The sequence below is a fragment of the Armigeres subalbatus genome, unplaced genomic scaffold (genome assembly GCF_024139115.2).
Source record: "Armigeres subalbatus isolate Guangzhou_Male unplaced genomic scaffold, GZ_Asu_2 Contig138, whole genome shotgun sequence".
Taxonomy (NCBI): Eukaryota; Metazoa; Arthropoda; class Insecta; order Diptera; family Culicidae; genus Armigeres; species Armigeres subalbatus.
In genome coordinates this window covers 51126-66534 of record NW_026942154.1, presented here as the reverse complement: position 1 = coordinate 66534, position 15409 = coordinate 51126, and the positions used below count along the sequence as shown (strand labels likewise).

The following is a 15409-nucleotide window of genomic DNA, read 5'->3' as shown; positions in this document are numbered from 1 at the left end:
CACTACTCTTCGATCCTAGATGGCCTCTGTCTGATACTACGAGAGTTTGTTCTAGAAAGTTGCAATCCGTTGTAAAGTAATGTCCAGGGCCATTAATTGACTCCAGGTGGACACTAAGTAATCCTTAGGAAGCTCTGAATCATCCGGAGCAGTGGTTAATTCTTGAAATTCGTCATTTGCTGTGAGAGAAAAATTAATGCAAGGGCTACCTGGTGGTCCCCAGATGGTGCTCCAGAAATGCAGAAGCATCCAGAGCAGTGGTCAATTATTGCAATTCGTTCTAGAAACTTTCGAAAATCGTTTGTAATAGCAGTATAGAAGCAGAGTAATGTGTGACAGTCAAGCAGCATTGAATGCTTTGAAATCAGCAACATGCACATCCAAACTCGTTTGGGAATGTGTTCAGTCACTCCAAACCTTGGGTAGTCGTAACAAAGTGAACCTGTATTGGGTTCCTGGTCATTTTGGCATTGAAGGCAACGAACAAGCTGATATGCTGGCCAGACTTGGTTCATCTCGACAATTCATAGGTCCCGAACCATTTTGTGGTGTATCTGCGTGTTCTCTTAGAATGGAACTCAAATCTTGGGAACATTCTAAAATAGAGGACATCTGGAAAAACACCTTGATTGCGAGGCAATCTAAACGTTTCATCGCACCAAACGCATTTATCACTCGCAAAATTTTAGATCTTCCAAAAAAAGATCTTAACACATATACAGGTCTTATAACAGGCCATTGCCCGAGCCGATATCACTTCAATCTGTTAGGAAAACTTCAAGATGATGTATGTCGTTTCTGCGGCACACATGTAGAAGACTCGGAACATCTGTTATGCCATTGTCCGGCAATTTTTAGAAAGAGATTACAGTTCTTCAATAGGGGGCTTATAGAACCCTCAGAAGTTTGGAGAACAAGTCCCAATATGGTAGTACGATTCATCAGAACCATAATACCGCATTGGGATAACGCTGGTAGTCAAGGAAATGCAATTGCTCTAAATAGTAATGATGCGTCAACTTGACAAAGCTAGATCAAATGGGGCATATATCACAATAGATCTAACAAATGGTCGCAGTGATTAAGATACCCAACAGGAAAAAAAAATAAAAAAATAGAAGCAGAGTCTTTACTCGCGCTTAGAATCATAGGGGCGTAACTGTATTGATCGATTTCTCTTCATCGATTTTATATTTGCTTCAGGTAGAAGATGTAATCATCCTTCATTACAACCATGAACCTTCGGCAAACTACCGCAATTCACTACATTGATAAAAGGAAAATATCGTCGAAGATAAATCGATCAATACAGTTACGCCCTTATGATTCTAAGCGCCAGATTGCGAATATCATTCATTGATTCCGAGTGGCCACCAAGAAGTCGTCCTGAAATACCGGAATTCTCGAAGCAATCGTCATTTCTTACATTTTGTTTTCAACAGTTGCGTAATCGTGAACAATTTTTTTTTGTAACAAAGTCTGCCTCATACGTAGGAGGTCGTGGGTTCAATCCAAAGTCCGTTCCATTCTCCTATTTTGTATCGTTCTTTATATTTATCTCTAGCAATAGCTAGAACTGGAAATGGACTTCCATGGACTTCTAGCCGTTTCTGCTAGAATTGGAAATGAACTAAAGAGCTCGTTTTATACATCCAATTAGAAATTCCATCAGTTGCTTTCTATCTATAACATTGACAGTTAACCAAGACGGACCTCTGCCTCTCGAACCTTAACCCAACAATTCCAATAAATTCCGTACGAACAGAGGTATATTCGGCTTGCAGTGGGCGAGTGATTGCATCATCATTTCCACCCCTTCCCTACATTGACTTGCATTCTGAATCCACTGATAATCTGTGTGAAACAAAAATCTGTAATTAGATGCGCTCCCTTAGTAGATGAAGAAACTGGCTAGTCTAATCAGTATCGTCGTTCCAGTTTCAAAATCTACCTGTCTGGCCGTGAAGGCCGATGAGATGTCGACGGATGAGATGTTTAGCCTGAAGATGATCCTTTATGAATTTAGGGAGTACAGTCCATCTGTTTAATGATTTCAAAACAGCGTACGATTCAGTGAAAAGAAATTAGTTGGGCAGATAATGTTCGAACACGGTTCTCCGGCGAAGCTGATTACAATGATAGTGCAACGCTTGATGGCTCGAAATAAAATATTCGGGTCGACGTATCAACCGCGTTTGTGACCGTGGAGAGATTGAAGCAGAGTGATGCGCTTTCAAATTTATTGTAAATATTGCACTCGAGGGGGTGATTAGGAGATCTGGTGTGCAGAAGAAGGGCACTATCATTGACTACATTGGTAACGATCACAGGGCAGTAGTGGAGGCTTTTGCCCTAATGAAGAGGGAGCAGGCGAAGATAGGCTAAATCATCGACTCTACCATCCGTCTTGGTTGGTTGCGGGTAAAGATAAAGGTAGGCCTATTGGTGTTTCATCGCTTCATCGAATATTGGAAACGAAATTTGCTCTAATTCGTAAGGATGTAAAAAGAGGTGGACCGGAAAGCTTTTGACGTTTTCGAGCGAATAGTGCTACGTACAATTCTCGATGGGAAATTAGAAAAAAATGTGTGGCGCAGACGCATAAATCACGAGCTGTATCAAGTGTATAAAGAAGAAAATATTGTGAATCTTATAACATACGGCAAACTCCAGTGGGCCGGTCACTTAGTGCGAATGTTGGAAGAAAGAATAGCGAAAACAATATTCACCAGAGATCCGGATAGAGGCCAGCGACTTCGTGGCTGCTGCACGCGGTGGAATCGGACCTGGGAACCCTAAACGTTTATGAAAACTGGAGGAACATTACCCAAGATTGACAATTATGGAGCTCTACAATACGTCAGTCAAAGGTTGTTTAGAGCTTCTAGTGGAGTGTCTTCACTTTCGAACTATCCCATTTTATTCCACCACTTGAAGTGAACGAACGATTTATTGAAAGTCGCAGCATTATTGGATGTATTGTGGCTATCCGTTTAGATTGCATCAATTATGCTCTCACATTTCTCAACAAGCGATTTCTAAAAACTCACAACTTTCTAGGACGACTTAAAAATTATCACATCTTCAAAAGTTCCGAAGCTTCAAGATGCTCACCTAACGGCCACACGGTGTCAATGAATGATCCTCGAATTGATTTTGATCGCACACAACTACAAAAAAATCGCAGCTTTCTAGGGCGAGTTTCTAGAATTGATTACCTTTTCGGCTATTCCGGAGCTTCTGGAGCACCACTTAGTGGCCTCCCGGGGTCAACGTTTGGTTCTTGCAATGATATTGCTCTCATTTTGATGCATAAATCGTTTTGTGAAACAGTACGGTTTACGAGGATGAATTTAAAAATTGGCCCTTTTCTCTGAATGTTCCGGAGTTCCCGGAGGACCATTTAGCGGAGTTTTGCTCTCACATTCATAACAAACCACTGTATTCTAGGACGATTTTCAAGAATTTGTCTTTACTATGGGTGTTCCGGACATTCAGTGCCAGATGACCAATGGTAGTCAATGCGTTGGTCATGCAATGATTTAACTCTCACAATGCTACAACAAGTAATAGTTTTTAGGATTTCCAGAATTGGCATTACGTCAACAATAGATTAAAAAAAATCGCAACTTCAAAATATAATCATCTACACCTGGTCATTTCTCCTGATGTTCCAGAACTTTCTAAAACCACTTAGTGGCCATCCGGGATGAATGAGTAGTCCTTGTATTGATTTTGTTCACTCATTTCTACAACACTAAAATTCTAAACAGTCTCAGTTTTCTAGGATAAACTTCCAGAATCGGCAACTTCTACGGATCTTTCGGAGCTTTCGGTGGTCCATTTAGTTGCCTTCTGGTGCCAAAGAGTGGTCCTTGCAATGATTTGGCTCTCAACACACGGGTTGCAAAAAAAACTGCAGCTTTCTATTTTTTATTTATATTTATTTATATTGAAAAGTATTTATGGCCACTTAACACCCTACGGGGACATGTCCTGCAATGGAAACTATGAAGTCAGCACGTCTGGTGGCTCTAGAACAATCAGGAACACACTGCTGAGGCAATTTCAAGAAGTTTGATGCCCTTATTGTTAAGGTTTCATTGAAAAATGTTTATGACCATTCTTGGCCCCACTGGGAACCTGTTCCGAAATAGCCACTCAAATTTTCACACATCTGTTGGAACCAAGATAGTAAACAACAGCCTGCTGTGGAAGTTTCAACATCCATATTGTTGGGGATCTAATGAGAAATGTGTTTGGCCAACCTTGAACAAACAACCAACCCCCCTTCCCTCCCCACCCGGGAAACTTGTTCCAATGTGGCCACTCCGGACTCAACTTGTCAAGAAAACACGTTGGAAATAATTTCAAGAAGTTCGATACCCATATTGTTGATGTTCCCTTGAAAAGTGTTCATGTCCACCTATGACCCCTCGAGGAACCTGTTCTGGAATGGCCAATTGAAGATCTGCACGTCTGAGTGACCTAAATCAATAAAAATCAACCTGCTGGTGAAATATCAAGAAGTTTGATACCCATATTGCTATTTACCTATCGAAATCCACGATCAGTGTATTCTATGCAGGACATGTCCCTAGAAATCCGGATTTCCCGGTGATCCGACGGTCCGGACCGATCCAATCCTAAAACAGCATGATAAAGGACAAAATTTTGAATCGAATAAGCCCAAAACGATTGAAAACGGTTAAAAATTGCCTAAGATATAAGCATTTTAGTTTCGTGGGTACCCGGGTACCCAGCCGGCCATTTAAAGGGTAAAAAAATGTCGGAACCCCTCCTTAATCAAAATTTCAGTTAACCCGTACAATCGATTTTGGCCGTCATTATTGTGGATATGACAGAGTTTCAACCCCCTACTATGAAAATTCATTTAAATATCGCGAATTGAATTCCAAAAAGGTACCCGGGTACCCAGCCGGCCACACAAGGGTTAATATGATAATTTTGAATACAGGAGAATTTACACGAGTGGCTTCCACCGCGGGAAGAGTACCAGTTTCTATCTCAGTTGGTTATTGATAGCGCTCTCCATGCACAACCCCGGCCGATGCCAGGAGCTTCGGTTCGTAAGAAACCACATAGTCCGTGGTGGGACACCGCGTGCACACAGCTCTATCGTAAGAAATCCAACGCGTTTAAGGGATTTCGGAAACACGGATCGATCGTTCTTCACAAACGGTACATCGCGCTCGAGAGCCAGTTCAAGAAGCTGGTCAAAGTGAAGAAACGTGGATATTGGCGCACTTTTGTTGAAGGTTTATCGCGCGAGACCTCAATGAATCTGTGGACCGTCGGGAGAAGAATACGCAACGCGTCGTCCGTAAACGAAGATTGTGAAAGCTCGTCGCGGTGGATACTCGATTTTGCAAAGAAAGTTTGACCAGCTTCAGGACCGGTGAAGCAGGTGTCACGTGATGCTTTTGCTAACAGGGATGATATGGTTGGGCCTTTTTCGATGATTGAATTCTCGCCTCCTTTCAGGTAACAATTCTGCTCCAGGGATGGATAGAATAAGGTTCAATTTACTCAAAAACTTCCTAGACGTCGCGAAGAGGCGCCTATTGAGCTTGTTCAACTAGTTACTGGAGTGCAACATTGTTCCGGATGATTAGGCAAGTGAAGGTGATAGCCATCCAAAAGCCTGGAAAATCCATGTCAGATTGTAATTCGTATCGCCCCATCGTGATGTTGTCCTGTCTTCGGAAGCTGTTGGAGAAGATGATTCTCTTCCGGCTAGATGAATGTATTGAATCGAATGATTTGTTGTCAGATACACAATTTGGTTTCCGCAGAGATAAGGGAACGAACGACTGTCTTGCGTTGCTTTCTTCAGAAATTCAGCTTACCTTCGCTAAAAAAGAGTAAATGGGCTCAGTGTTAAGGGGGCTTTTGATTCAGTTTGCATCGATGTCTTATCCGACAAACTCCACAAGTGTGGACTTTCACCAATTTTGAACAACTATTTGTACAATTTGTGGTCAGAGAAGCGTATGAGTTTTCCTCATGGTGACTCGGCAACATCACGAATTAGCTACATGGGTCACCCTCAGTGCTCATGTTGAAGCCCCCTTCTTTACGATTTTTACGTCAGAGACATTGATGAATGTCTCATGCCAAATTGCTCGTTAAGACAGCTTGCAGATGATTGTGTTGTATCTGTTTCGGGGCCAACGGCAGTTGATCTGCTAAGATACTCTGAACAATTTGTCTACTTGGGCATTAAAGCTGGGTATCGCATTCTCTCCGGAGAAAACTGAGATGGTTGTCTTTTCAAAAAAACATAAGTGGGCAAAGTTCCCGCTCTAACTGATGGGTAAGGCAATCACTCATAGAATGTTTTCTAAATACCTCGGGGTCTGGTTCGACTCGAAATGTACCATTGGGAAGCACATTGTGTATCTGACACAAAAATGCCAGAAAAGAATCAACTTCATGTGAACGATAACGGGAACTTGGTGGGGAGCGCATCCCGAAGATCTTATCACATTGTACCGAACAACCATTCTGTCGGTTCTCGAATACGGTAGTTTCTGCTTCCAGTACGCGGCTAAAACACACATGCTTCAACGGATTCAGTACATCTGTAACCGTATCGCGTTGGGTTGTATGTATCCGACTCATACGATGAGTATGGAAGTTCGTGTGAGAGTACTGCCTCTGACAGATCGTTTTGCGGAATTATCGATCGGGTTCCTCATCCGCTGCGAGGTTCTGAATCCATTGGTCATTGACAACTTCGAGAACAAAACCCCTCAATCTCGATTCATGAGTATTTACCACTGGTATATGACGCTGGAGGTAAGCCCATCTTCGGTTGACACCAATCGTGCTAATTTCTTAGACTCTTACAGTTCCTCTGTTACTTTTGACCTGTCCTTGAAGCAGGAGGTTCATGGAATACCAGACTTTCTTCGTGCGGAGGTCATACCTCCATTATTTGCAAGCAAATACGGGCATGCCAACGACGAGAGAAGCTTTTTTACAGACGGGTCAAAAATGGATGACTCCACTGGTTTCGGTGTTTTCAACGTTTTTCATATCGCCTACTTTAAGCTCAAAGAGCCTTGTTCCGTGTATACTACTGAGCTAGCAGCTATACACTATTCACTAGACCTCTTCATGTTTTCAAAAAGTTTCAAAAATTCAACCGGTCAACCCAGAATCACAATTCTTATGCTAAAATTAGCCTCCTGTCAAATTTTCAGCTAATTCGGATGATATTTCGAGGTGGCTCAAGTTGTTTTAATGTTTTTGGGCTATTTTCAATTTTGAAAAAAATCTAACAAGAGATATAAACGCCGAAAACCATCGCAACAACCTCTATACGGAAGCTTTTGGTGTGTTCTACAAGTCTTGTGAACATTGCGGTTCGTTCCGTTCACGTTTTGTCCATGTTAAAGTGATTTTCAAGCTTTTAAGTGCATAAAAATACTGTTTCCCCCAAAAGTCGTTGCTCTACAATATTCTTGAGTTTATGACAAATGATAGCTAATTTATTATGTTATTATTCCTCTTTTTTTCCTGGAAATTTAAGTAATATAATTGTCAATGTGCGATTTACCTTTAAATTCTTAAAAATCAGAAGCTGAACATTTGTAATAAATTTGAACAAATCGCAATGTTCACAAGACTTGTAGAACACACCCAAAGCTTCAGTATAGAGGTTGTTGCGATAGTTTTCGACGTTTATATCTCTTGTAAGATTTTTTCCAAAATTGAAAATAGCTCAAAAACACTAAATCGACTTGAGCCACTTCGAAATTTTATCCGAATCAGCTGAAAATTTGACAGGAGGCTTATTTTAGCATAAGAATTGTGATTCTGGGCTGACCGGTTGAATTTTTGATACTTTTTGAAAACATGAAGAGGTCTACTATTCACTCGAGCAATTCGCATCACTACCTCCTGACCACTTATTCATCTTCACCGACAATCTAAGTTCCTTGGAGGCTGTTCGGTCAATGAAACCGGTTAAGCACTCAGCGTATCTTCTGAATGGGATACGGAAAGCTTTGAGTGCCTTATCACAACGGTCTTACACAATCACCATGGCTTGGGTCCCTTCTCATTGCTCGATCCCGGAAAATGAGAAAGCGGACTCTTTGGCTAAGGTGGGCGCTATGGAAGGTGATATTTAGCTGGCTGCTGTACATTATTCACTTGAACATATTGCATCCCTACCTCCTGACCACTTCTGTATCTTCACCGTTAGTCTAAGTACCCTGGAGGCTGTTCGGTCAATAAAAAACCTGTAAAGCACTCAGCGTATCTTCTAACCGGAATAAGAAAAGCTTTGAGTGTTTTATCAAAACGGTCATTCACAATCACCATGGCTTGGGTCCCTTCTCATTGATCGATCCCGAGAAATGAGAAAGCAGACTCTTTGGCTAAGGTGAGCGCCGTGGAAGGTGATATTTACGATCGGCAAATCACCTTCGATGAATTTTTCTCATTAGTTCATCAGGAAACCTTGATCAGCTGGCGGCAGCATAGATGGACAAATGGGGAGTTGGGCAGATGGCTGTATTCAATTCGTCCGCAGACGTCGAAGCGTCCATGTTTCAAAAAATTGAATATAGGACGAGACTTCATTCGAACCATGTGTCGTCTAATGTCCAATCACTACACATTAAATGCACATCTTTTCAGAGTGGGGCTCTCGGAAAGCAATCTCTGTGTTTGCGGCGAGGATTATCAGGACATTGATCATGTCGTGTGGACGTGCGAGGAGAATCGATTTAAGATTTAAGATAAGATTTAAAAAGTGAATTGTTAAACTTGATTTAGGTTCCGTAACGCTTCACGGCCTCGAAAATTAACGAAAGATTAAAAAAAAGGAATAAGGAAGAAAAAATAAGAAAAAAAGAAATAAGGAAAAAAAACAAGAATGAAAAAGGAAGAAGGAAGGAAAAAGAATGAAAATGAAAAAAAGAAGAAGAAAGAAAAATAAAGGAGGAATGAAAAAAGACAAAGGAACGAAGAAAGGAGAAGATGGAAAAAGAAGAACAAATAAGGAAAAAAGAAAGAAATAGGAAGAAAGAATAAAGGAGAAGGAAAAAGGAAAAGCGATGAAGGAAGAAAGAAGAAGTACAAAAAAGAAAAAGCAGGAGATAAACAAAAAAAGGGAAAAAAGAAAAAGTGAAAAGGAAAAAAAGAAGAAGGAAAAAGGAGAAATAAGGAACAAGGAAAAAAATGAAGAAGGAAAAAGGAAGAAAAAAAGAATAAGGGAGATTTTATTTATTGTTTTATTAGAGTAAAATAGAGAAGGAAGAAGGAAAAAAACAGAAAGAAGACGGACAAAAGATAAAAGGAGAAGTGGAAAAAAATTAAAAAGAAAAAAGAAAGAGAAGGAAGAAGGAAGAAGCAAGAAAGAAAATAGAAAAAAGATCAAAGAAAAAAGGAAGTAAAAGGAGGAAGAAGGAAAAAGAAAAAGGAACAAGAAGAAAAAGGAAGGGAGAATAAAAAAAATAATCTTATCTTGACGAGAATCAATAACCAAATACAATAACCAAGAACAATGAATAAAGCCTTGTTCCTTTCTATGCTGCCACCCAATTCCACATAAAAGTAGTCACAAAAAGATTTCGTTGGTGCCCCTTTTGACATCAAATGAGAATTTTGTTTCTCAAAATTTTCCTGTTATTTCAGCCTTATGCAATTTTTATTTTTCGTGCTCGGCCTTATAAGTTTTCAGCCTTATGTTATTCAGACTGTGGTAGTCCCTTTTCTGAGCTTTCTAAGTTTTTCTATTATTATTATTAAAATTTCTATTACAAAAAATCAAATATACTTTCCTTTCATGAAACGTTCATAGTGATAAGAGTCAACTGAACTGTATGGAATTACAAAAATGCTGATATTATGCTCCAAAATTTTTAATTAGTTTGAGGTTTCACTACTGGTAGGGGTTCCAACATAAAACAGAACCAACCAAACATTTTCGAATGGAAAAAGTGAACGATCTCATAAACAAACAAACTCTCCCATTCCAGCAGAAAACTTTGTTTCGTTACTCACGTTTTTGTGCCTTCGGAGGACCCATCACGAAAGTATTCTTCTGCAGAGACTCGATGGAAAATGCTGGAACTGGTCGCTGCTGAGGGGCACTCCTGACTAGCCTTGTCGCCGAATATGGGCGAGCTTCGATCGCGAATGTCGCCGAAGAAGATTTCGTTGCCATCGTCGTTTGTCGTTTCCTGGGTAGGTCTTCCCAATGTCTGTCAACTCTTCAACTGTTCCTTTCCACCTGGTGCGTTTCTTCAGGTAATTAAACTTTTTGCTCCCCCAAATTGAGCCACGAGTCACCGCAATTTATTTACCGAATTAATTTGATTCTTATCACTTTTACTTCTTCCATTGAATTTACTTTAAGGAAAATCGAGAATAGAGAATTCCTATCCACACAGCCGATAACTTCGGTGGAACTCGAGAGCGAAGCAGTCCACGCCCGCTTCCGATAGCTTCCAAATTGCGACAACATAAATTGTGGCAGTGGTTCGCGGAAAATTCTTTTACATTGAACTGCTGTTTTTTCGCCACCATCACTCGGTCAAACCTTGTAAAACAATTTCAGTTTTGTTTTCATGTACGCCATGGAAACAGCAGGAAACCTCATAACTGGGACTCGGTCGCTCAGAAACTCGAGCAGGCGTTCGAGCTGCCTTGTGCTCAACCGCCATTAGAATTATGGATAGGGTGGGATATTGCATGCAAGCGATCCACCCTACGGTGGCAAAGCTCAAATCAAAGCGAATTATTTATCGAATGGACAAGTGTTGCGGCACTTTCAGTTGAGTATCTGTCTGGTCGGGCCTCTTTAGTTGTAGCGTGGTAGACACACAAACGAGGGCAACCTTGGGCGGAAGGCCACGTGTCAAGTATCATTAAGTGAAAGGTGGATGATTATTGGAGTCATTAAATGGAAAATCAATAAATTAAAAAAGCCAGTCTAGGTGTAAACAATTGTTTCGAATTTCTTCGTATATAAACTAATCATGTGTACTATATCAACTGTCTAAGACGAGTTTAGTACTTTCCATTTAATTCCATTATGTTTACAGTCACTCTCAAAATTGAGCGTACAGTATGGATTAGTTGACTACATTCGAAAATTTCAAAGGAAAATCAATGGTTGGCTCGGTTGTTTTTAATGCATTTCAATATTCATCCCTTCCTTCAATGTATGCGTACATAAAGTGATTGATTTTTTTCCTCTAAAGTTCATTTATTTGAAAATAGTCTGAAAATACGCCTATAAGATGTGACAAAATTGAGCGTACAGCGATTTTTTTCTATGAAATTTCTTATTATAAACACAATTAATGTATTTTAATATTGTTTTTTCATGATTATATTTATAATAATAAACATCTGCTACTTAAACATTCAATGTTTTGAATTTAAACCATGTTTTGGTCAAAATGGCGAACAAATGAGAGGTAAGAACATTGCTATTTAACAATTCAATGCTGTTGTCCGAAATAGATGCTTTAATTTGTATGTTTCACCGGCATCGTATCTTATATATGATAGATAATCGAAATCGAACGAGACATACGATTAATTTGGGAAAATTCAGTCGATAAATGATGAAAACAGATGTAAACATTCAGAGAAAACGACAAATGTTAGGAATAACATAATTCAAATTAAGTATGTCTTAAACTTACATTTGTTTTAAAGCTCGATTATTGTCTCAGGTCTATCATTAAGAGTAATATTATTAAATCCAATCATTCACAGCCAAATTCTAAAAGTACAAGGTGCATTCTAAGGAACCGAACATAAAAACAGCTTTTTAACCATGTAGAGCACTTCTGATTGAATATTGAAAAGATAGCCTAAAATCGTAATTTCATAGTTAAATTTGAATTAAACGATCTGTTACCATAAGGGATACAATTGGATGATTTCCATGTGGCGAGTAAAAATAAACTTTTTTAAGAGTTCGGCAGCTTATTTAATGATATCTTGGTGAATTTAAATGATTCAACCAAATTTGTTCCTACGGTAACTGAGTCTTCAAATATAAAATGACATCTTATTTTGCATCCGTGTGCTGCTCTTTTATTAATATTATTATTATAGAGTGTCCCGAGCTTATAAGCTACCTATACATCGACTTTTAAATAAAGTTATACTTAATTTGAAATATGCCATTCCCAACATTTGCCGTTTTCTCTGTATGTTTACATCTGTTTTCATCATTTACCGACTGTTTTTTTTCCAAATTTATCGTATGTCTCGCTCGGTTTCGATAATCTATCATATATAAGACACGATGCCGGAGAAATCCATATCTTAAAGCATCTATTTTGCCCAGCAGCATTGAATTGTTAAATAGCATTGTTTATACATCTTACTTGTTCGCCATTTTGATTAAAACATGGTTTAATTTCAAAACATTGAATGTTTAAGTAGCGGATGTTTATTATTATAAATATAATCATGAAAAAACAATATTAAAATACATTAATCGTGTTTATAATAAGAAATTTTATAGAAAAAAATTCGCTGTACGCTCAATTTTGTCACATCTAATAGGCGTATTTTGAGATTATTTTTAAATAAATGAACTTTAGAGAAAAAATTTCAACCATTTTATGTAAGCATACATTGAAGGAAGGGATGAATATTGAAATGCATTAAAAACAACCGAGCCAACAATGAAATTTCCTTTGGAATTTTCGAATATATTCATCCAATCCATGCTGTACGCTCAATTTTGAGAGTGACTGTATATGGGGGGATGTCTATATCGTTCAGGATCTTCCATATCTCAGCTATAAGATCAGATGCAAAAAAGGCCTTGATGGTGATTATGTTCGTATCGAATTTTGGTTCAGGCTGGGGAATTTTCTCAAGAAAATCAAATAAATGGAAAACTAGCATGAGGCACGTTTTATGTATGTACTTTATGTATTTTTCATATTTACAAAAGTATAATGCATGCCATTATGTCAAGGGATAAAAATCTCTTCAGTAATGTTAAAAGGATGGTTTTAACATTTCCGACACAATCGTCTTGGTCGTACCTTCCTTCCTGGTTGCTTCCGGTTTGAGCATCGCTGAAACAAATGTATGTATAAAACAATATTATCAGAATATCCTACTCGAGGTCGATGTAGAACGAAAGAACATAAAGGTTAATTTTCCCCTGCTGTTTGAGCCATCTTACCCGGTTAGTTTTTAAATGACAGAAAGATAGCCATTTTCTTCAATGATACAAAATGAAAGAGAAAGATGATTTATTATATCGTTCTTTTGACATACAAATCTTGAAAATTTTTGGTAGCAACATGTTGAGAATCAGAGAGTGTTGATTTTAAAATATTGAGAATTCGCCTTAGGTAACACATCTTTCCCCACTCTTCCCTATAGTTTGTCTAAGCTAGCGGTAAATATTACAGTCGCGATTCGCTGGTTGGGCCACGACCTCGACCCAACTAAAGAATTCGTTTTTTTAGTTGGGCCAACTGACAGCCATTTGAACACGTGTATTTCGACTTGAACATCACAAATGATGTCCAGTGATGCCCAATCCCGTTTTCCGTGTTTACATTGAATTTTGACGTACGGTTGCTTTTTAATTGGGCCATGGTCCAACCAGCGGAGGCCCAACTAAAAAGTAACCCAAGTATTAAAATCCCAACCAGCGAATCCCGACTGTAATTGATTGAAAAAAAAAATGTATTTCGGATTGCTAACAGCTTTAGGTAGAAGAACCTATAGATGAGCGAAAACATGATAAGGTTTATTTTCTTGACCGTGTACCAGGCGCATATGACATCACACCCCTTAATATTTTCATTGAAATCGTGACGTCATGCTCGTTTGGAGACACAATTCGTTTGGAGACAGAGGATTTATGTTCGCTTATATACTAACAACTATTCATGTCATGTCTGAAATTCGATTTATGCAATTGCACAAAATGTGAGAGGCTTAGTTGGAAAAATGTATAAGAGGGTAACCACTTCCTCCGGTTGGGTTTGATCCCACGACCCCAGTTCGCTAGACAGGTGTTTACCCTACTAAGCTACGAAGGACCTAGTCGTCCTCCACAGTTCACTGATGAAATCAAATTCCCAACACCAGGCACGTAGCCGAATTCTCGCAATGTATGCAATTGTGCAATTGCACAAATCTCGTTTCAAAGTAATTAATTTCCACTCGGGTGGCTTATACCCGGAATATAGGCAATTAACTTTGATTGTACTATACACGCCGTGTTAAAGTCAATAATCAAAATAACACTGCGCAGCAACTAGTTTGATTCTCGGAATCCTGCTGTAATTGATGGTAGACGTGCGTGGTCAATAATTCTAGATTTTTTTTATTCTTGGGTTCAATCAATTGTTCTACTACATATATCAACTAGGGGGTTCGTTCATTATTGCCCGTTGCATCAATTTCTAGACTCTGGCGCAATTTCGTTTTGCTTTGAATTTTCAGCGTGCACACTAATACATTCAAACTATCTTTGTAATTGTTTTTTTGTTGTTGTTATTTATCAACACACGTGTTTTTGTTTACTCAAACAAACAGCAAATAGTGTTAATTCACTTGTTTGTGTGACACGGGGAAAATATTCACGCAAATAATTTTCGCGCAGGGGTCTAATAAGACGCAATCTGCGCAATAATTACGTAAGCATTTTTTCTTGGTTCTTCGGATCCACCGCACCTCCCCCCCACCCCCCTTTGTAAGATTATCCCCAAACAAATTATTTTTGGGTTACCTATATGAAGAGTAAGAAAATGACAGAATGACAGGATCACTATTATAACATCCAATTGGGACATACAAAAATCGTTTATTATACGCATGACCCCTCCTTACCCTAGCAGTTAGATGTGCGGCAAAACAGCAAGACCATGCTGAGAGTGGCTGGCACGACAAATGCTGGGTAAAGCGTGCCATTGTTACTTTGCGTACCTGAAGGAATAAAATAGATCCCATTTCGCGATCCTTAGCCTCTTACCCAGCAGCTCCTATCCCTACCTCCTCGTGGTGCTGGCCGGGATACGAACAGCCTTAGGGAAGATCGGGTAATAAACCCCAGTGGGAACTATGGCCGTATGCTGACAGGGAGGAGGGGGTTTGCTCCTCTCCGGAGGTGCAAATCTTACTGAGCGTCTGTTCTCCATGTCAGGATCGGCTCACAACAGCGGCTGTTCTCCATGTTAGGGGCGACTGATCATCGTCCAAGTGCCAGCTAGGGACTCTAAGTGAAACTGTGCACCATGGTCCACCTGAAATAAGGAAGAATGGTCCTCCGAAAATCGAGGGGCTTTGGTGTCAGGCCCTGCAAGCCAGCCTTTAAAAATCATAAGCAACGAACAATCAACAAGAGAGTACGGACCGGAACCATCGGCGAAGACCA

The 15409-nt window shown here is 39.5% G+C and overlaps 1 protein-coding gene across 1 annotated transcript in view; it reads right to left on the bottom strand.

Moving 5' to 3' along the window:
* Positions 1 to 10624, bottom strand: part of LOC134202731 (parkin coregulated gene protein homolog) — a 31654-nt gene extending 21030 nt beyond the window's left edge. The window contains exon 1 of the mRNA XM_062677734.1: positions 10042 to 10624. Within this exon, the coding sequence (XP_062533718.1) occupies positions 10042 to 10204 (163 nt within the window). The 5' untranslated portion in view covers positions 10205 to 10624. The remainder of the gene's footprint in view (positions 1 to 10041) is intronic.
* Between the last annotated feature and the right edge of the window lie 4785 nt (positions 10625 to 15409).